The 21621-nt window shown below is 39.7% G+C and overlaps 1 protein-coding gene across 4 annotated transcripts in view; it reads left to right on the top strand.

The window, feature by feature from the left end:
* Ask1 (apoptotic signal-regulating kinase 1) overlaps nucleotides 1–21621 on the top strand; it is a 606402-nt gene that overhangs the window by 262221 nt on the left and 322560 nt on the right. For all 4 annotated transcript variants that reach the window (XM_089239611.1, XM_089239614.1, XM_089239612.1 and 1 more), the window contains one exon: nucleotides 4700–4869. In XM_089239611.1, the coding sequence (XP_089095737.1) occupies nucleotides 4700–4869 (170 nt within the window). The remainder of the gene's footprint in view (nucleotides 1–4699; nucleotides 4870–21621) is intronic.

Raw genomic sequence — 21621 nt, forward strand, 5'->3', positions numbered from 1 at the left:
TGTATGTAGCCGTGTGTGTGTTTAATTTAATAGCAAGGTGTTTTTTTCTTTGTCTAGTTTTCTGTTTATTATGTTTATTACTATTTTCTTACTGTATCTAAACTTTCAAAACAGACTGTAGTATGCAAATGAAATGTGGTGCAGAAATTATTTTGTGGGTAGCAACATGAATAAATGAATAAAAGTGATTTTCGAGTTCTTGCAGATCATTTGTAAGTCTTTCAGGTGGTTTTTGTACTAAAAAGTTTAAAAAACAAATTAGGAATGGTGTTAAATAGACCATTGAACATGTTTGAAGATTGAAAGACATGAATGAGAAAGGTAAATTTATTAATGTTCACAAGAAATTATGTCAAACTTGGTATATCTACAAACTGAATCAGTCAGAATATCTTCTTTTTTTTTTTTAATTATTGCGCTTTTAATTTTTCTTTTTTCTTTTTTTTTTACATTGTGTATAAGTTGACTTCTTAATCTGACAAGTCAACAAAATTCTTAATCCTATGGTTATTAACATAAATTTATTCTGAAAATAAATGAAAGGAATACTTCCATATTTTTCAAAAGAATTGACAAAAAACTGAAAACTTATTGTTTAAATATTTTAAATTCTGTTGGGTTTATTGCCATTTGGTAGAAAATTAAATACATTTAAAATAAAGAGCATTTATAATTAAACTTTCTGTACTCTGAGTAGTTTTTCTTAAAAATTAACTTTTCCAAATAGTGAAATTTTTAGGATATTTTAATGAGACCTCATGGGAGAGAGATTTATGCAATGAAAAATAGTTCAAAATTTCACCAAGAGATTTCTCAACTGCAAAATGCTCCAAATATGACAATATGCTTTTTGTTTTTGCCTTTTTTTTTATGTACCACAGTCACAAATTCATAAAAATCATTTTAAGAGGTGTTCAATATGTTTCCACCATTTGAAACCTTAAAATAGAATTTTAAACTGTTGAGCAAACGTATCAACAGAAATGTTCCACAGGTTTCGTGATATGCTATCTCTAAGATCTCCCAAAGTTTCCACATTGTCACGAAAGACCAGGTCTTTGAGATACCTCCACAACCAAAAATCATATGGATTAAAATCTGGGAAGTGTGATTGCCAAACGGTTGGGAAGTGTGGCTGATAACTTTCATGGATGAAATGCCATCTGATTGCCTGTTTGACACAATTTTCTATGTGTGGAGGAGCACCATCCTGCATAAACACTGTCGATGCTAGGTAGTTACATTGTTGAAGAGCTGGGATCATGGAAGTATTCATCAATGATGAATACTGTCTCGGATTATCAGAACATGTAACTGGACCATAAAGCCTGAGCCCTTTGAAAAAAAAAACAGTCCAATGGTGTGAAAACACACAAAACTTCCTTTACTTTTGGGAAATGTAATGGAATTTCTAAACATGAACAGGGATTTTCTCTGGCTCAAACATTGCAATTATGTGTGTTCACTGCACCTTGCAGATGGAAATAAGCCTTGCTGATCCACAAAATGTTTCACTTCCAATCACTGTCCATTTCGATTTGAGCTAAAAATTGAAAAATTTTTGAAATTTTCTCATTCCAGTAAATCAGGAAGTAGCAGTTGCTGAATGTTGAAACACTTGTATAGATAATAGAATGGAACTTTTTGAACAATTGTGTAGAGATGTAAAATTCTCGAGGAGAATATTGTCTGGTAGGACAACTATTATAAATAACTTGAGAATATTCTTATAAGTTCTTGATGAGAATATTCTCCTGTTATTTATAATATAGTTACATATAATACCCATGAGAATATTCTATGGAAGGACTACTTCCATAAATTACTGGGGAATCTTCTTATAGAAAATAATATGAATTATTCTGAAGTTATTAATAGCCTTCCTTATTATAGTTCCTTCCAGAGAATATTCTTCAGTTACCGAAATCTTTTCAGCGAGTATTATCAAGAATATGTGTAAAATAACATGTATTATAATAAATAATCTCGATAAATAACTTGGGAATAATTATTATTTTCGATAAGAATATTCTCCACTAATTTATAATAGTCCTTTGAGAGAATATTCTCTGTGCCCATCTCTCTTCCCGTCAAGAAGATGGGACTGCAGTTTGTAGGTATACCAAAAATTGTTTTGTTGTAAATGTTTCAGGCAATTAAAATTGATTTATATTTCACAATATAAACAAAATCAGTTAAAAAATTTAAATTATTTAAAAGAAAAATTAATATTCTCGATTATTCTCCAATTTTTACATCCAGGAGAATATTCTCAAAATATTCTCATTTTCTGAGAATATTCTCACCTCACATCTCTACAATTGTGTATACTGTTATCAGAGGTTGATCAAACTTTTGTGCACTACTCACACAGAGCATGGGAACTTTAACCCATCAACGACAACTTTGATTTTTTTAAAAACAAAAAATAATGAGTGGAACCACTTTCATTTATTGGCAAAGAAAAAACTTAAACTTTAGAAAGGCAAATTTTCTTATCAACTGGCATTAATGGATTAATTACAAATGCACTGTATGTATAACTAAAAAAATTTAGTGCCCTCTCCCTGCTGAGACCTATACGTTAGAATGCAGTTGATGGTGACAGAAATATGCTATAAAAGCATTTGGAAAAGGATTTTGGATCTTGTTCATGAACTTCAAAAAAAAAAACATATTGGAGTATGTTCAACGTAGACAGAGAGATCAACTTGAAAGTCTGAAGGGGCATGATGATGATGATGATGATGTAATTTCATATACATGCCAATACATTAGATCAGTAGTATCAGGGCTGCCCTTACCAGATGCGGGGCCAAAATAATCGCGGGGCCCTATGAGTACCATAGAAATTTTTTGTTAGTTGAGCCGAAAGAGAAAAATTTAGGGACTGTTAGTGCCCTCTTCCCCTCCAAAGAAAAAAAAATCTGGTCAGTATTAAAAAGTTTATGTAAAAATGTTTATTCAAATGTAAACATAGTAAGTAAAGCAAAAAAAAATTAAATATGTTTAAAATATAATACGACTCACTACTGCTTATTTTCAAATGCTTTTCAACAAAACTTGACAGCTTAATTGTCTGAATTGACTCACCTTATAAAAATTTTATTTTTCTTGCTTTCACACCTGCGAAGTCATCAAAATTTATTTTATATACTATGTGTGTTTCGACTGATAATGTCGCTAAAGATGACAGTCTTTCTTGACTCATTGCTGGTCTTAAATAAGATTTTATTATTTTTAAGCATGAAAAGCTTCTTTCTGCACTTGCCACTGTTGCTGGAACAGTAAGCAGTTTGTAATATATTTATTTACACAATAATGTTGGCCGAGACCTATACATTAGAATGCGATTGATGGTGACAGAAATATGCTATGAAAGCATTAGGAAAAGGATTTTGGATCTTGTTCATGAACTTTAAGACGCATACAGCAGTTTGTATATCGTCTGTTAATAACTTGCAAAGCACTGACTTCTGAGGATTCTACACCAAAACAAATGTGCGTACTATCAGTCATATTGTTTGTGGCTGAAATTCCAGGATGAGGCACCATTTTTTGTTAAATATCACCCACTTCTCTTATCTCTGCGCCAGAAGGCTGAATTGCGGGCTGCAGAAATTTTTTGAATGCACCACGTTGTGTGTTAAGGTATTGTTTTCGATTTTCTTTTTATTTTAGCCTTTTTACTACAGGATTGATATTTCTGAAATTTGTCATGCTCTCTTGATGACATTATTGCTACGAAGATAGCCTTAAGTTGGAAACTTCAATCTTACGATCACTCACACAGAACAGAAATGTAAAATCTCACAGAAACTCTGCAAGTGTGTTAGATTGAAATATTCCACTGAATATGCTTGCAAAAAATGCCATGCGTCTCGAAAACAGTCAGAAACTTTACCGTAGCACATTGTTGCATTTTGCAAAAGATGGTAGGTGGACAAAAAATTTTCATTCAGCCCTGATGTTAACACTGTATAGAGTAAAATAACCCCCCCCCCCTTCTTATAGGCATGCAATTTTTTCCCCTGGAAGGAGCTTCAATATGAGGAACGTGTTGTGTTGTACGTGTTTATGTCCGCTCATAGTCAGTCTCAGTGGCTGTCTCCACCTGCACTAGGGAGACACTCCTACACCTTTTATTGATACAATCTTGAAGGATATAATACACACACATATATACATAGATATTGAAGCAGGGATGTTTAGTGCATTACTTTCCAACTGATTCCCACATCTGCATTCAACAAATAATGATTCTTTTTTGTTTTCTCTACTGTATATTATCAGTTTGTGTGACGAATAATTTTCACTTATTCATTACGTTATTTAGATTTTTCTAACATTTTCTTTTTTAAAGTGCAGCAGCCTTGTTTTTTAAAATTTTTATAAAAATTACAAGTTTTTTTTACATATTTTTTATTACCAGAAGTGTGGGGTCCAGTGTGGCCACACCCATTGCAAATCCCTAAGGGCAGCCCTGCCCATATCTCCTCTCATGTAACACAAAAATTGATGAAAATTCAGCACTGAAGCAAATTTAACCCCCGTATCTCCGCCCATGAGTATGTTTCATGTTGTCAAAACAATTATGTTAGTTTTTTTTTAGAATCACAGATTGCTCCTGAATTACCTTTTTGGAATTTTGAATGTCATGTTATGACCCAATAATTTTTTCATTTCAAACTTATTACAGATTCTTATATTAGAGCCAATGAAAGTATATATGCCAAGTTACGTGACTGTCAACATGGGAGCTGATGAAAAATCAATTCAAATCATTAATTTGTGTTTAGAAGCTTTGAAAGAAAAATGTAAAAAACTGCATGAATGGCTATTTACAGCAGTATCAATAAAGAGTGTCAGGTAAATACATGGATATTTAGATTTTCTAGATACACTGATATTTGTGTAAATTCTTCCATGCTGTGGAATCATGATTATATATGATAAATATGTCATCCTTCAAACAGAGAAATATGCACAGTTGAGTAACATTAGTGTGACCACCTGCTTATATAAATAAAAACAATTTTGTGCAGTATGCGCTCTAACAAGATGGTCCGGAACTGAAACAATGACATAATGGAAGGTTGTTATGCAATCTCAGCTGTTGGAGATTACTGTATATATAAAAAATGAAGTTCTGTAGAGAGAACATGTCAATGAAGTTTGTCTAAATATGCTCAGGTTAATGTCTGTAGAATTAGAGGACCAGAAAAGTACTTGGACATCTTGGTCATATCCTACTACGATTTTCAAACATTTTTTGATAATATGGTATGTTGTAATATGAATCTTGAGAACTTCATGTATCACATGAAAGACTAAACAGTTTTTGTGTAAGTAATCTGCAAGGATTAATTCATAATCATAATAGTTGAAAGTTGTTTCCAGAAGTATCTGTGAACCTAGATAATGCTACAATAACATCTCTCAAACAGTAATGCTGCTACCACCAGCTTTTAGCAATGATTACAGAATCTTGGTCTTGCCGCTGTGGTGGTTGAGTGGTTATAGTGACGGACTCGCGATGCGAGGATCCGGGTTTGAACCCCACAGTGGTGGTCGGCTGAAGTTGGTTTTCTGTGGTTCCCAACTTTAAGGTGCGAATGCTAGCCGATTTCCCCGTTAAAAAGTCTCGCCACAGAGAGCAACAGGCCTACAACGTTACAAATATTCAATCATTACACTTCACTCACAATTTGAAGTATAGATGGCAGCACTGAAATATCATACACAACACTAGCTACACACTCAGACTGTTGGGTGCACTCACTTTGTTCCAGACTCTGCCACGAAGCTGGGCTGGAAGAGATCTCGGCAACGGGATAAGTCCTGTGGCAGAGACCCTGGTGTTCATTCAGAATCTTGGTCTTAAAGATTATTCCCCAGACACAACAGCAGCCATGTAGTATAAAATGTGACTCACATCTAAGAAGTAAGTGCTTTGTGTGTGTGTGTGTGTGTGTGTGTCAATCAGAAGTCTAATTTTGATACCACTTTACAAATGACGTCATTTTCAATGAAGCAACTTACCATGGACGCTCTTTGGAACCACATACACAACAATGCTTGCTTCTATGACTTTCTAGATTATGTTTTTTTAAACTATAGGATTAAGGAGTCTTTTTGTCATCATTAAGAGTATGGAAAGTTCAGATTATAGTGTTACACAAAGATTATGTAAATAGTAGTCATTTTCACCTGTAAATAATGGGTAGCATATTTTGTTGATAACCCCTCAGAAATTACAAACTTGGCAAATGTCCTGTTGCCAAAAGAGAAATGTACAGCGCGAAACATCCAGATTCTCCTGGAAGGTTAGTTTTCTGCACCGCCAATTTTGAAACTGAAATAGAGTTTTCTTAAATCTTTTTTTTCTTGAAGCTTTTGCTGTACATATAAAAAGTGATGTCATTACAAGAGAGTAATCAGATTGTTCGACTCTCTCCTCAATGCAAGAACTCTTACTTCTCGGCCGATCTCTGATTAATGTATTTCGAGAAATCGTTGGCTGTAAATACGTGTTAAATAGCTGTTTTTTTTCAATAAATCTATGTCTTTCTGCATTTTGTTTTATCATCTGCTCAATTCAAGGACTTATGAGAGAAATTATCCTGAACAATTTGGTGTCAGGAGTGGGGTAATTCAAGGACTTGGATGGGAAAGACAAGAGGAATAGAGATGGACGAGATGCAAGAACAGCTGAACCAGCTGATGAATATTAGGGTCAGATGAAGTTGAGCATGATGGAAGAAATGAACAAATCTGCAGTCACCGTCAACACACCTATCACTGCCATGAAAGAAGATGTCACCACCTCCATCGCCGCTGTGAAAGATGTCACCGGCAGCAACATGTCCATCGCTGCCGTCAAAGAGGAAATCGCCACATTAATTTCTGAAGTGAAGGAAGATATCACCATATTGATTGCCAGAGTGAAGGGTTAGCTGGAGTGAGTTGCTGTCATTGAAAGCCAGGTGAACAGAATAGTTGACACCGTGAAAGAACTCTTCCAAGAAATGAATATGGTCGACGAGAAGCTTTCAAAGAGGATACTAGAGCAAGAAAAGAAAATTCAGGAGCCTACGTTCTCTGCGGACACCAAGAAAAGGACATCATGGTCGATCTTCAGGACCCTGTTTGAGATAATTGCTTCTGCGAATGGATGAGACTGTGTATTCAATATGTTCTACCTAGCTGCCGCACTCCAAGAAGAAGCTGCCAAGGTTCTACAGATGCTTGCCGCCAAGGACTCATCCAGCTATCCAACTCTGATGAACGCACTTGAGCTGATGTTTGGAGAGGACTACCTCAAGGACTTCCACCAGCTGCAACTGAAGACTAGGCAGCAGAAAGCTGGAAAAACATTGCAAGAGCTGGACGTTGACATCAAGAAAATCTTGCAGTTGGCATATCCAGATGCCTGCCGGACATCAGTTATGATCTGACCCTACAGTGCTTCATTGACTCTGTCAATGACCCAGACATCCAACAAGCATTGTGTCTGGGCAAATACAAGAACGTGAGCAGTGCTCTTGTCTACACTATGAAATTTGAAGCAGCCCAGCCAGCTTTGAGACAAGAACGAAGAGTAGTCCATGATGCTGTTGTGGAGAGTTCTACAGCAGACATCATCAGAGAATTGAAGGAACTCCTGAAGAGTGCCAGGAACAGTTTCGTGAAATGAAAAAGACAAACCTTTCTTTCAAACCGAGCACAACCTATGTCTATCACCATCTACGGGCGATTTACTACCTATTGAATTGTGCCGGAAGTGTAACTGTGTGTGTACCCAACAGTCTGAATGCATATGTAGTGTTGTGTTTGATTTTTCAGTGACGCCATCTATATTTCAGAAGTGAAGTGAGTGATGTGTTATGATTGAATTACATTTGTGCTATTGTAGGTCTGTTTCAAGACTTTTTAAAGGGGAGATCGGCTCCCATTCGTGCCTTGAAGTTGGGAACCACAGAAAACCAACTTCAGCCGACCACCACTGTGGTGACGGTGGGGTTCAAACCCAGGACCTCGCAACACGTGTCCATCACTCTGATCACTCGACCACCACAGCGGCTGAAAAGACAAGCTATTGGTGTGCTGGAAAAGCCCACCTGCAGACAGGACCGGATTAAGACGTTTGAAGGCCCTAAGCATGTGAATGACTTTGGTGCCCCCACCCTGGTCCGTAAAAGTATATTTCACTTGATATTGAATCTATAAATGAAATTTAAAAAAAACAATACATGCAATTTTATATTTCAGAATTAACAAATCCAGGGCAGAATTATGATTTGAATATTTTTAAGCACACACATTGAAAGTCTCTCCTCCCCCTTTTTTTCTACTTGTAAAGCCTTTGATAATATCCCTTGGAATTTTTTTTTTTGGAACACCTTTGGAAGTTCTCTTTTATACTTCCCAAAAATACAGACCTTAGATTTTTAGACATTTTTTTTTTTCAAAATCTCTTTAAAACATATAAAGATATTTCCTCCCATTGACTACATGTTAGGATTTCACAAAGCAGCTTCAAAAGCAACCACTGAATAGCTGATATTATTCATAGGCATTGGTGTGTTTACAGGGGAGATAGAAGAAGGGCTTAGTGAGGAAGTAGCAAGTTTAGAGGGTCAGAAAATTTTAGGAATGAGTGGCTAAGAAAATTAGTACATAATGTGAGAATGGCGGAAAAATTTTATGGCCATGAATCCGGCTTTACTTAGAGAGAGAGAGAGAGAGAGATCAGGTGAGTGAGTGACCTAGAGAGTTTACAAGCATTTGAGTAAACAAAAGAGTGTGCAAACACGAGTGAGCAAAAGAGAGATCTAGAGCGTACGCAAGCAAGTGAATGACAGAAAGAGTGATGCAAAGTGTGTGCAAGCATGTGCAAGACTGAAAGAGTGACTAGAGCATGTGCAAGCATGTGAATGACTGAAAGAGTGACTAGAGCGTGTGAAAGCATGTGAATGACAAAAAAGAGGTGTATAAGCATATGGGTGACTAAAAAAGTATGCAAGCATGGGAGTGACCAAAACAGTGTGCAAGCATGTGGGTGACTGAAACTATGTGCAAGCATGCAAATTGCCAAAAGAGTGATCTGGCAAGGATGTTAGCATTTGAGTGATCAAAAAGACTCAGAAACACAGACATATTTATGGGGGGGGCAAGCAGGTCATAGCACAAGACAGCAAATTCAAAGAATGAGTGGTCAAGAAAATGAGACTAGAATAAGAGAAGAGGGGGACAAAATCATAAATCCGCCTCTGCTCACAGGTACCTTATTTTTGGTGGATCACAATTATTGGGTACTTGTCCTTTCTGATATATTCTTGAGTTGTAATCTGTTAGCATTTCTTTTATTCCTATGGTGGATCAAACTAAAGTGTCTTTGTACCTATATTTTAGCAGTTATAGCTCTAACCCCACAAGCATGTGGCTCTGAACTGTGTAGTCTATTTGAATGCAATACGAAAAAAAAAAAAAAAAAAAATACTTTTATCGAAACTTTCAAACTGTGGGCGTACTGGACTGAATGATTTGCAGAGAAAAAACCATGATTTTTTTCTTAAACGTAATCCTCACACAGGCCCAAGGGATCTGTCCAGAGGATTTGTTAGTGTTAGTAGAACATCCATGCCCAAACTGGGATTCAAACTTAGACCTGCTCAATCAAAGGCTAGCTCCCTAACCACTGAACTGCCAGGTGACAATTGTTGACTCATTTCATTTGGCTGGAAACACAGCAGCCAATTTTCTGGGTTATTTCACTGGCGAGGCTTATACGATGCGAGGATCCGGGTTCGAACCCCACAGTGGTGGTCGGCTGAAATTGGTTTTCTGTGGTTCCCAACTTTAAGGCGCGAATGTGAGCCGATCTCCCTGTTAAAAAGTCTCGCCACAGAGAGCAACAGGCCTACAACATTACAAATATTCAATCATTACACTTCACTCACAATTTGAAGTATAGATGGCAGCACTGAAATATCATACACAACACTAGCTACACACTCAGACTGTTGGGTGCACTCACTTTGTTCCAGACTCTGCCACAAAGCTGGGCTGGAAGAGATCTCAGCAACGGGATAAGTCTGGTGGCAGAGACCCTGGCGTTCATTCATTCATGGCAAGGCTTATACACCATAGGGGCAACGAAACTTTCACAAGTGGGTAATTATAATTAATGATAAGATAACACTCCTGAAACCATGCAGTTTATCTGCTATTAACTCATAAAGATTTTCACATTTTTAAATTCACGTCCTTATTCTGAAGAACTTCTCTTACTTTTAATACATGGGGTCTCACCCAGACACAACCTGTGGACCTCGTAACAATTATATCAGTTTACAATTTACAGCAGTTAGTATGCTAATTGGTAGGCTGGCATTTTCAGCTTGTAGTGGGGGCTGAGAAAAATCAGTTTGTCAAAGGGTTCTATGATGCTGTTAAAAAGGCTCAAGCTAACTTTATAGAAATTGCATGAAATTTCATTCCAAAAACTTGTGACGTGATCTCTAGTTTGCAATATTATAAATTTTTTCTACATTTCTGCCATTTTTTTGATGAAGCGTTCAACTATACAATAAATCGAAAATGCCAGGATTTTTGGTCTGATGCTTTATGTTGAAAAAAAAATTGTACATAAAACAAAGATAATTTTTTGTGGTACCCCTCTTCTCTTGATGCCCTAAGCACGTGCTTATTTTGCTTAATGGTTAATACGGCCCTGCCTGCGGAGCACATGCTCAGTTGCGGGTGTCAGTATGGAAATGCACCATGCCGAGTGTACCACATTTTACAGCTGCATGGTGGAGACCATGGACTCTACGTGAGAGGCGACATTGATGGACTCCCATGTAGAATGGTAATTGACACCAGAGAGCCAATGTAAAGCATCATCAGGATGGGCCTGGCATGAAAATTCCAGCAACGACTTCTCTGTGTACCACCATCAATGACACTGCAGACAGTCACGGGAAAGAAAATTACTGTACACGAAAAATTGGAAGTCAACATGAAGTATGCCATGGTCACCTATCGACACACCATCTTCTTGGCTGACATAAAAGAACCATGTATCATCGGACTGTACTTCCTGAGAAAATGTGGATTTTCCTTAGACATGAGGAATGATCAGTTTCACACTCCGAAGGAACATATCATCCTACTTGGGTGTGGTTGCTGCAAATTTCTTCCATGGAAAGTGATGACCATTCCGGAAGCATAAAAGAATTCATACCCGATGGCATGAAGAGGAGGATAGAGCTTCATAAAGAAAAAGTGCATGGATGTGCCGATGCCCTGCCGAGAGGAATGTATCCACAGAACTGTCGTTATTGCCTTAAGGCTGAAGAGAAGTATGGGCCCATGAATCCTGTAGTGAGACAAGTAATGTCTCAATTGTCGATCCTTGGAGTGACGAGTACGCATGGAAGACCCAGCTAGAAGTTCCGAACATACGACTGATAATCGACTTGCAAGAATCTGCTAGGAATAAACCAACGTGACAAGACATCGCCTCTCCCAATCCAGCAATCAAAAGATACTAGGCACTATGAGACTCCCTTGAGATGAGAGATGGTGTGCTGTACTGCAACTGGGAGTCGAAGGGTGGGAGGACGTTTAGATGGCAACTCATCCTACCAAGATGCTGAGTGAAAGAAGTTTTGAAAGAGTTGCATGGAAGCCCAACTGGTGGACATTTCGGCATAATCAAGACTCTTCAGATGGTCTGCGAACGATTCTGTTGGGACAAGTCCAAGACAGATGTTGTGATGCCTGCACCACTCGCAAAAAAAACCTTAGAAGCACACCCGGGCCTACGTTCAACACCACAACATTGGAGCGCTATTCAAGAGAATCACCATGGACCAGTGGCGTAGCCAGGTTTTGGTCCGTGGAAGAGCGAAATTGTGAAAGGTGCCATTTTTTTGTTCGTGCTTAAGGCGCAAACTTAAAATTATGCATTAGTGGGGGGGGGGGTGGAAAGAACTTTAAATTTCCCAATTTAAAAAAAATAAAATCTATTTTGTTTTCAGTTGATGTTATTTTTCAAATTAAATTAATTACCTTTCAATTGGTTAATGTATTTTAATTTTTTAATCAATTTTAAATTCCATTTTATGTTTTGTGTACTTATATGCAAATGCAAACATCAAAAACAACTGGGAAGTCACCATAAAAGGTAGTTGGAAAAAATTTAGATTAAAATATAAAAAATGATAAGGACAATAAAATAAAAAAAATAAATTTTTTTTTTCTCTCTCTAAAATTATTCCAAGATATGAAAGTACAGAGAAATCTTCATGCTTCCATTTAATCGCTTTTATTACGTTACACTCTTATCTAAGCACGTATCACATGTGCACTACTTTTACTCAATCGTGCATATACTTCCAAGACATTTCTCTTATGCAATTTCTCTAACAAATTAATAAATGCCGGCAAGTTCTTTCTTACATAATGCGTGCCCATATATGGTGCCATAGTTATGCATGGTTTCAGTTCGAGAAGTTTTGCTATCTGCCTTGCACATATTAGAAATAAAACTGGCAGATGCCTGAAGTTTCGCATTATGCAAATTCCATGGTGAAAGCCTGCCTGCTTTCTGTGGGAAGGCTTTCCAAACGAAAGATCGGTTAGCATTCGTACCTAGACATTGAAAAAAAAGACTCGCTTCAGTCAAGCGCCACTGTACACTAGTGGGGTTCAAACCGGGATGAATCCATCATGATGCCCTCACGATCGCAGTGGTTATCACCAGGGCCGCAACTAGATGCTTGGTCACCCGGGGCAAAAGTGCATTTTGACACCCCCTTGTGATGTTGAAGGAGAGGTTTCAGAATGAAATTTGCGCCCCCCTCGGGTCTCATGCCCCGCCCCTAGTTGCGGCCCTGGTTATCACATGCTACTAGATTGCATACGCACAAGCAGAGGGTGTCCTGAATCCAAAAAGGTTTAGGTACCACTGCTTCAAACGAATTAGTGTGCACCAGAAATTGTCGTATGTGTTCGTAATCTATTTAAGTATTTCTGATTCGTGTTTGTAATGTCACTGCTCATCTTCCAAATCAAAGTGAAAGTGGCGGGTGTATAGATCAATTGAAATATTTTTTATGTTTTATTATCTACCGGCTTCCTTTGGAAATACTATTTAAAGGGGAGCTCTCTCTCTGCTCGAAGTTGAAAAACTTAAAAAGATATTGTGCATAGTATATGTATATTTATTTCTAGTGAAATAAATTCATGCGATGTGTTTTATAACAAATCAGAGAAGAATGAAAATATATGAGTGATGAATGGTACAGACTAGCGCAGGGGTTACCCGTTACTTTAATCAATGCTTGCCTGCGGCTCCCCAGAGCAGTTTAACAAAGAATCTCTTTGAAAAACCTTCGGGATGCTCCGCGGTGCCCCGACAAAGGTTCATGACGCACAGTTTGAGAACCCTCTGGACTAATAAGTTCTTAGATTTTTCCCCTCGTAATTTGACCAGAGGGCATTGGGTAAGTGCTGTGTGGCAAACCTCACGACATCATAGTTCATATTAGAAAATATTGTAAGCCCTCGGATAAGTGCTAATTGAAAAACACTAGATAATCTTTCAAGAGTAGACAACATTTCATGGACACTTTTTGTTTTTCTGAAATAGTATATGTATTACGTATGTATCTTCAGTTACTTTTAAACTTTCCTTGTAATATATGGACAATTCCAGGAGTAGGCGGAGCTCGTGGATAAGTATCGAATAGGGGAACGGCAGGGCTGTCATTTCAACTTTTTCCAGGGGGGGGGGCAAAGCACATGTACTCAATGTATGTATATAAAGTAGTGTATATATATATACCATTTTTAGTGTATTTTCAAAGGCCGGGGGGGGGGCAACGGGCCTGGGGAAAGGGTGGAAAAAGTTTGAGAAACCCCTGCGTCAGGCTATTCTTGGAAGTCACGGATAAATGATGATGAAGTCGGGGGGGGGGCATGGGTGCCAAAAATTTAAGAAATACTGAGATTAATTGGAGGAGATATATATATACGTGTCATGAGTTAACAAACACACCGGCCATAACTTTTTCCAGGAAATAATCTCCGATTCGGCACACTGTTTTATATGCATAATGATGAAATAAACAAAGCAATTCATAGGAAAGAGAAACTACGCCATGAAAAAAGACAATGTGTCTAAAAAAGTCACATTTTAACATAAAATTATGCATTATCACCGTATATAATATAGTATAATATATTATCGTACAAATATAGAAGACTATAATTCCATTCTCTACATAACAGAGCGCTGTTGACCTAAAATTATAGGTTTTTATTTACCCACCTTTAAAAAAACCTCTTCCAGAACCCCCTTTTGTGCCCCAAAATCTTGGGTTTTTTAGGGCTCAAAAGCTCATAGCTGTTTTCCACCTTTTCTTAGTCTTTGACGCTGCCCTATATACAAGCTAGTAGCTCTTGCCAGGGCACCTGCAGATAACATTGGCATTTCTAGGCTTTATGAATCTAACTAAGTCCCCCATACATAAAGTGGTATTTCTAGGAGCTCAAGCTCTACCTAAGGTGCCCAAAGAAAAGGTGATATTTCTTGCAGCTTGAATGCTAGCCATTACTTTATATTTTCAGTGGTCTGTCTACAATAGGTTCCCGAGCCTAATTTCTTCAAAAAGCGCCTTAGTCAATGCTCTTGGTGGCTCTTCAGAACAGAATGAGCATTTCCTGAACGCCATATCCTGCATACTTATGAAAGGTATTTCTAGGAGTTCTACCAAGAATGACCAATAGCAAGAGAAAAAAGAGCTAGAAGCGGGCAAGATTCTGCCCTTTAATAAAGGTGGGGAACAGAGGCTGAGATCTGAACATGCTTCCAGATGAAGAGCTTGAGAGCAATTATCAAAAATGGTAATGAAAACCTCCACTTCCTTTTTTTCCTTCTTCTCTTAAGGGTTAGTACAAACCCAATCACTGTGAAACTGCAAGAGGCACAATTATAAATGTAGATTTTTTTTTACCCCTTACTCGTTTTAGTCAATGAAGGTAGGAAATGAAAAAGTCAATATTTTTCAAGTTTTTTTAAAGATCAAAAGTCATTTAGAAAAATAGGTGCCAATGTAGGCAATATTTCAATTGGGGGAGCAATCGCTCCCTCTGCTCCCCCCTGGCTATGCCACTGCCATGGACGTCCTGGGACTGTTACCAAGAACTGCCCATGAGAGCACTGAATTCTCACTATCACATGTACTTATGGGACAAGATCTGCCAGAAACAGAATCAACATCGACTCTGAAAAGATGAACTGTTACGATAAGAGGGCCACATCTCACGACTTCGAAAAAAAGACCTTGTCTGTGTCTGTAACTCAAAGCGCCGGAAAGGACTTTGCCTGAAACTCCAGACATCTTGGGAAGAACCCTACAGAGTCGTAAAGAAACTATATGATGTGGTAATTTGGATTCAAAGGACACCATCATCGAAGTGCGAGGTGGTCCACCTCAACAGACTGGCTCCCTACCACAGTGAGTGACAAAATGTGACCCACCAACTTGAAGATTGAATTGTTGGACAAAAAATTTTCAAGGAAGGGGGAAGTGTTACAGAGATTATGTTGATAGTCATCATTTTTCATCTGTAAATAATGGATAGCACATTTTGTTGAGAACCCCTCAGAATTTACAAACTTGGCAAATGTCGTGCTGCCAAAGGAGAAATGTGAAGGTACAGTGTGAAACATCCAGATTCTTCTGGAAGGTTAGTTTTGTGCCGCTTCCATTATTCCTTCTATGCCGATGTGCACGTGACTAAATCATCGAGATGGAGATATGAACTGTCCAATATGAGGGCTGCTACGATGATGAATTTTGGACATCTGACAAGTGATGCATGCTTGAACCTACTGTCGGATGTCTTTTTTCATGTTCGGCCACACATATCTGTCGATGATCATTTTAACAGTGGATTTAACACCCGGATGCACAGGTTGATGAATAATTTAGAATACTTCCAAACGATATTGTTTAGTGATATACTGCTGAGGTTTAGATGTCAAGGTATCGAAAAAAGTTGTGTTTTTCCAGTTGGGGAAAAGAGCTGTTGAAGAACGAGTGAAGATGGTATATTTCCATCAAGTAACTGCTTCAGTTCAAGGTCATTCTTCTGCGATGAGGTCGTAATTTATGCAAGAAGGATAAAGTAGGTCAACTCCTGCTTGCGAGAGAGCATCTGCTATTACATTGCTTTTACCCTCGATATGACGAATAAAAGTTGTAAACTGAGAAATTAGATTTAATTGATTAATTTGTCTAGAAGAAAGCTTGTCGACTTTCTGATTGAAAACGAACACCAATGGCCTATGATCTGTGAAAACCGTGAAAGGTTTATCCTCCAGTAAATATCAGTAGTGAAAGAGTTCGTGGTTCATAAGCACTGTATCGCTTTTCAGTATGACTCAGTTTGCGGGAAAAAAACTCGCATGGATACCAGCTAACATTGATGGAAACAGCAACGACGGAGGTAGTGAAAGCTCAACACCACCTGCATCAGATTCATCATCCCTACCATCAGAATATGGAGTGCTGAGCAGGAGCTCCGAGAAACAGGGGCACACTATGACAAAGGAACAAGGAGACAAGAGTGCCAAAGAAAATCTCAACGTGACAGAGCAAGACACCCAAGGTTCAAGGGCAGTGGTTCTCAACCGGGGGCCATATGGCCCCAAGTGGGCCCTAGGATATTCCAGGGGGGCTACGGATGTAAATCTTGCAAAACAGGAGCCACGGCTACTGATACGGGGGCCATGAAGAAATTTGTGAAATTAAATTTTTTTTTGTCAGAGTGACTAAAAAAATTTAATTTCAAACAAATGCATAGAATATCTTTTTTCGCAATTTTTGCCCTGTTCAAGTGACATTAACATGAGGAAGGAAATAAAAAAAGTGGTTCATAATCTCGGTGGTTTTACGACTTGGGGGTGACAGTAGGCCCTGACACAAACTATAGAAGAGGTTTAAGCAAAATGGAGTAACTGTAAAGACAGAAAATTGTGTGTTCGAAGACTTTTCATTCAAAGAGGGCTGCCATAAAGAAAGCAGACAAAGATTTGTTGACCATTCATTGACATTCTTTTGAGTGCTGGTAGTAAATGTAAGTAGATGGGTGAAAAATGAAAGCTTGTAAAAAAAACCATCGTTTTCATGCAATTACAGACGGATAGCCATCTAGTTTAGCACAAAGCTATCTTCAGCAGTGGTCTGATGGGTAATATATTTATAAAAATCGAATAAGGAATGATCGCTCTGGGGTATTTTTTTATGAATTTTGAGGGGATGCCAATTCATTGCCTCTGCTGAAAACAAATAAAGTCGAATTCAGTTACAACGAACTCCAAGAGACCAAATCATACATGAGAAAAAATACCCGTGAAATTAAATTTTTGAAAGCTGTATAACTCAAGAAACTGTAATTACATAAATTTACTGTTGTTTCAATCGCAAGTGTTCATATGCCATTCCTTTCAATTTAACAGGAAAAACGTAATTTTAAATATTTAAGACGGTCTTAACATCATTTGGTTTGCTGATTGGTGTCTATATGCAATCCAAGAAGATAATGTATTGTCAGTGTAGTGTCAGCAAGATTGACACTACACCTTTAAAGTTTTTTAATCGATACTGCAATGCTTCCTATTAATTAACTGACCTACTACTTAAGCCTGCTGCTGGCCTACTTCTAGCCTTTGACCTTTGAAGACCAAATGCACACCGCTTCCTATCTCATTGAGATATCAAAGTGTTCCCGTAGGATGGGTACGTCTGGAAATTGTATTAGATATCTTCAGGATAATAAATAAAAATATTACATATAGATTCCACATATAAATTCACCCATAATCAATGTTCGTCAATGGACGGATCATAATATACGGAGGAAAAAAAAACAACTATAAAATCTACATCATAATCTTGCCAAAGTTCTTGATTCCATCCGAAGATGAACACTAGCGTCCATGCGCTCTAAACAGCGTCCCTTGACACTGTGGTCATAGCCTTGTTGAGATATAATATATATAATCTCAATTTTTACAAGTTGATCAGACATTCATCAGTACGAAATATCGATAGGCGCCTACTACTGGCCTGCAACACACATCTCAAATAATTCCAATGCAATTTTCCTATCCTGCAAGAACAATGTTGTGGACATTAGAAAAAAAATTCTTAAAGGGCGTATGACCACATTTAAAGCAATTTAAATCTGTTTATTTCAGACTCACTGCGTCTGTTAATTTCTCAGAAAAATGCAATAAATTCTCACGTAAGTCTTCACTTTGAAATGTCCGTAACCGGCTGAATTCATCTCTTTGTCTCTGTCAACCTAAAATTTATGGTTTTTAGTGTTGATAATACGCATGCAAAACCAATTCAGTGACAATCTGCAAAATTCACAATCTGCAAAAACTGCGGGGATTTGATAGTTTGAAATAATATCTAAATGCCAAGATTTGGAGAGTTCGAATCAAAATGAAAATGTCAAATAATTGAAATTGTTCTTTGTATAAATGAAATATTTTAATATTGAAAGCTATATATAGAGATTGTTCCGGATAATTTTCCACAAGACTTCGGGATTGCAAAACAAGAAGCGGTTCGACGGACAAACACAGATTTATTTACAGAACAGCAATTTACATGTATTTACAGGCTAATCAGAGAGCTAACAACTTTCTCGCAAAGTTTAAACACAACTGACTGAATCTTCTTGAGCCTGTCTAGTCTCTCTCAGTCTCTCTGAGTCTGCCATCTTGTGAGCGCCACGGTATTTATAACCCGGATAGAAACTTCGAGAAAAGAACATTCCACAAAATTCTATTTCAGTTTCCTAGTCGGCGGCGCTACCGTATGGAGGGGCAGGACTTTCTAGATTTTTCTTTACACGCCCTGCCAGTTCTCTGCCAATCATATGTCTCTGCCCTTAGACCGAAACCGGTATCATCGATATTTCTGAATCGATATTTCTATCGAACAAATCGTGCCATCTATCGTCGAAAGTTCGTAACATTGCCCCTCTCTTAGAATTGTTCGTCCCGACAATTCAGTCCGGCGGGTTGTCACTGTGGTAAGAGGCCAGTCTGTTGAAGTGGACCACCTTGCACTTCGAGGATGGCGTCTTCTGGATCTGAGCTACGACGTCGTTCAGTCTCTTCACGACTCTGTAGGGTCCTTCCCATGACGTTTGAAGTTTCGGGAACAGTCCTTTCCGGCGCTTCTGGTTCTAGAGCCAGACAAGGTCTCCTTCTTTGAAGTCATGACACGTGGCCCTCGTATCGTAGCGGTTCTTCATCTTTTCGGAGCCGATGTTGATCCTGTCTCTGGCGATTCGATGCATGTCCTCGAGGCGCTCTTGGAGTCCCTGGACATGTTCTTCCGGTAGAAGAGCAGCATCTATCGGTCGCCGGAATATCAGATCACCTGGCTGGCGAAGGTCCTCTCTCATCAGCGATGACGAGTATCCGGTGTTCTCGTGGACGGTCCTCGGCAATGGTCGCAGGATGTTCGGGGCGAGTCCTTTGCGGGCGGCGCAGGCGTCGCAATTCTTGCACCACTCGTGCACATCGGTCCTGGATTTGTCCCAACAGAATCGTTCACGGACCTTCTGGAGAGTCTTAATCACGCCGAAATGTCCACCGGTCGGGCTTTTGTGCAATTCTTTCAGCACTTCTTTCACACAGCTCCTTGGCAGGACGAGTTGCCACCAGAACGTCTTTCCATCCTCAGACTCCCATCTGCGGTACAGCGCGCCATCTCTCATCTCCAGAGAGTCCCATAGCGCCCAGTATTATCTCTTGGTCGTCGGACTGGAAGAGGCGACGTCTTGCCATGCTGGTTTACTACCGGTGGATTCTTTCAAGTCCATTATCGGCCGTATGTCGGGATCTTCTAGTTGGGCCTTCCTGGTGTTCTCGTCGCTCCAAGGATCGTCACTTGAGATGTTATTTGTCTCACTAGAGGGTTCACCGGTCCGCAGTCTGCCTTGGGACAACGACGACGGTTCTGTGGACCCGGTTCTCTCGTCATTGCGTCGGCATTTCCATGCGCTTTTTCTTTACGAGGCAGGATTGTCCTCTTCCTGCCATCTGACCCTTGTGAGAGCACAGTTCCTGTCCTGCCATTGGTCTTCTTTGCATCGACGATGCACTCTTTTTCTGCTCCGGGAATGTCCATCACTTTCCTTGGAGGTACTTCATTACGACCACATCCGAGCAAGGCGATTCGTTCCTTCGGCGTGTGCAACTGGTCGTTCCTCATGTCCAAGGAAAATCTGTATCTCCTCAAAAAGTCCACTCCGATGACGCACGGATCCCTTATGTCTGCCACGAAGACGGTGTGTTGGTAGGTGACCGTGGTGAACTTCAGTGAGACTCTCAATTTTCCTCGCACAGTCATTTTCTGTCCTGTGACTGTCTGCAGCGTCACCGATGGTGGTACATAGAGAAGTCGTTGCTGGAATTTCCGAGCCAGGTCCGTCCTGACGATGCTCACGTTGGCTCCGTTGTCGATGACCACCTTGCACGGCAGTCCATCGATCTCGCTTCTTACGTGGAGTCCGTGGTCTCCTCCGTGCAGCTGTGAGACGTGGTACACTCGGCATGGCGCATCTTCCATACCGGTAGCTGCGGCTGAGCATGCGCTCCGTAGGTGGCCTTTTCCGTGGCATTTCCAGGTTCCCTACGACTTGTCTTTCTGGGTCCCACGATCGTTCTTGGCACTCTTCTGGAGATCTTTCAGCTCTCTGATGATGTCCGCCCTGGTATTCTCCGCAGCAGAGCCTCAGGCCATTCGATGCTCTTCCCTCGAAGCTTGACGGGCTGCTTCGTACTTCATGGCGTAGACAAGAGCACTTCTCACGTCCTTGTACTCCCCCAGACGTAACGCCTGCTGGATGTCGGGGTCCTTGACAGAGTCGACGAAGCACTGCAGGGTCAGTCCGTCCCTGATGTCTGGCGGGCAATGGGAATATGCCATTTGCGAGAGTCTCTCGATGTCCATGGCCAGTTCTTGTAATGTCTCTCCCGCTCTCTGCTGCCTGGTCTTCAGTTGCAGCCTGTGGAAGTCCTTGAGGTAATTTTTGCCGAACCTCAGCTCGAGCGCATTCGTTAGCGCTGTATAGCTAGATCGGTCCTCAGCTGCGAGCGTCTGCAGAACCTCGGCAGCTTCACCTCGGAGAGCGTCGGCTAGGTGGAAGGCCTTGAGTACACAGTCCCATCGGTTCGCTGAGGCGATCATCTTGAACTGGGTCTTGAAGATCGTCCACGATGTCTTCCCGTTGTATGTCGAGGGCTTGATGTTCGGACGAGTCACGTCAGCTATGGCAGGCAGGACCTGTTGAGCGCCCGCGGTGAACGTAGGCTCTTGAATTTTCTTCTCGAGCTCCAATATCCTTTTTGAAAGCTTCTCGTCCACTGCATTCATTTCTTGGGAGAGCTCTGCCTTCACTTCAGCTACGGCAGTGTTTACGTCATCCTTCACCCCAGCTATGGCAGTGGCGACGTCATCCTTTACCTCAGCTATGGCAAGGGCAATGTCTCCCTTCACAGTGGCAACATCCTCTCTG

Source organism: Pholcus phalangioides, unplaced genomic scaffold, assembly GCF_987345545.1.
Source record: "Pholcus phalangioides strain wild (caught in Gottingen) unplaced genomic scaffold, Ppha-v1.0 ptg000011l_1, whole genome shotgun sequence".
In the NCBI taxonomy this organism is placed as follows: domain Eukaryota; kingdom Metazoa; phylum Arthropoda; class Arachnida; order Araneae; family Pholcidae; genus Pholcus; species Pholcus phalangioides.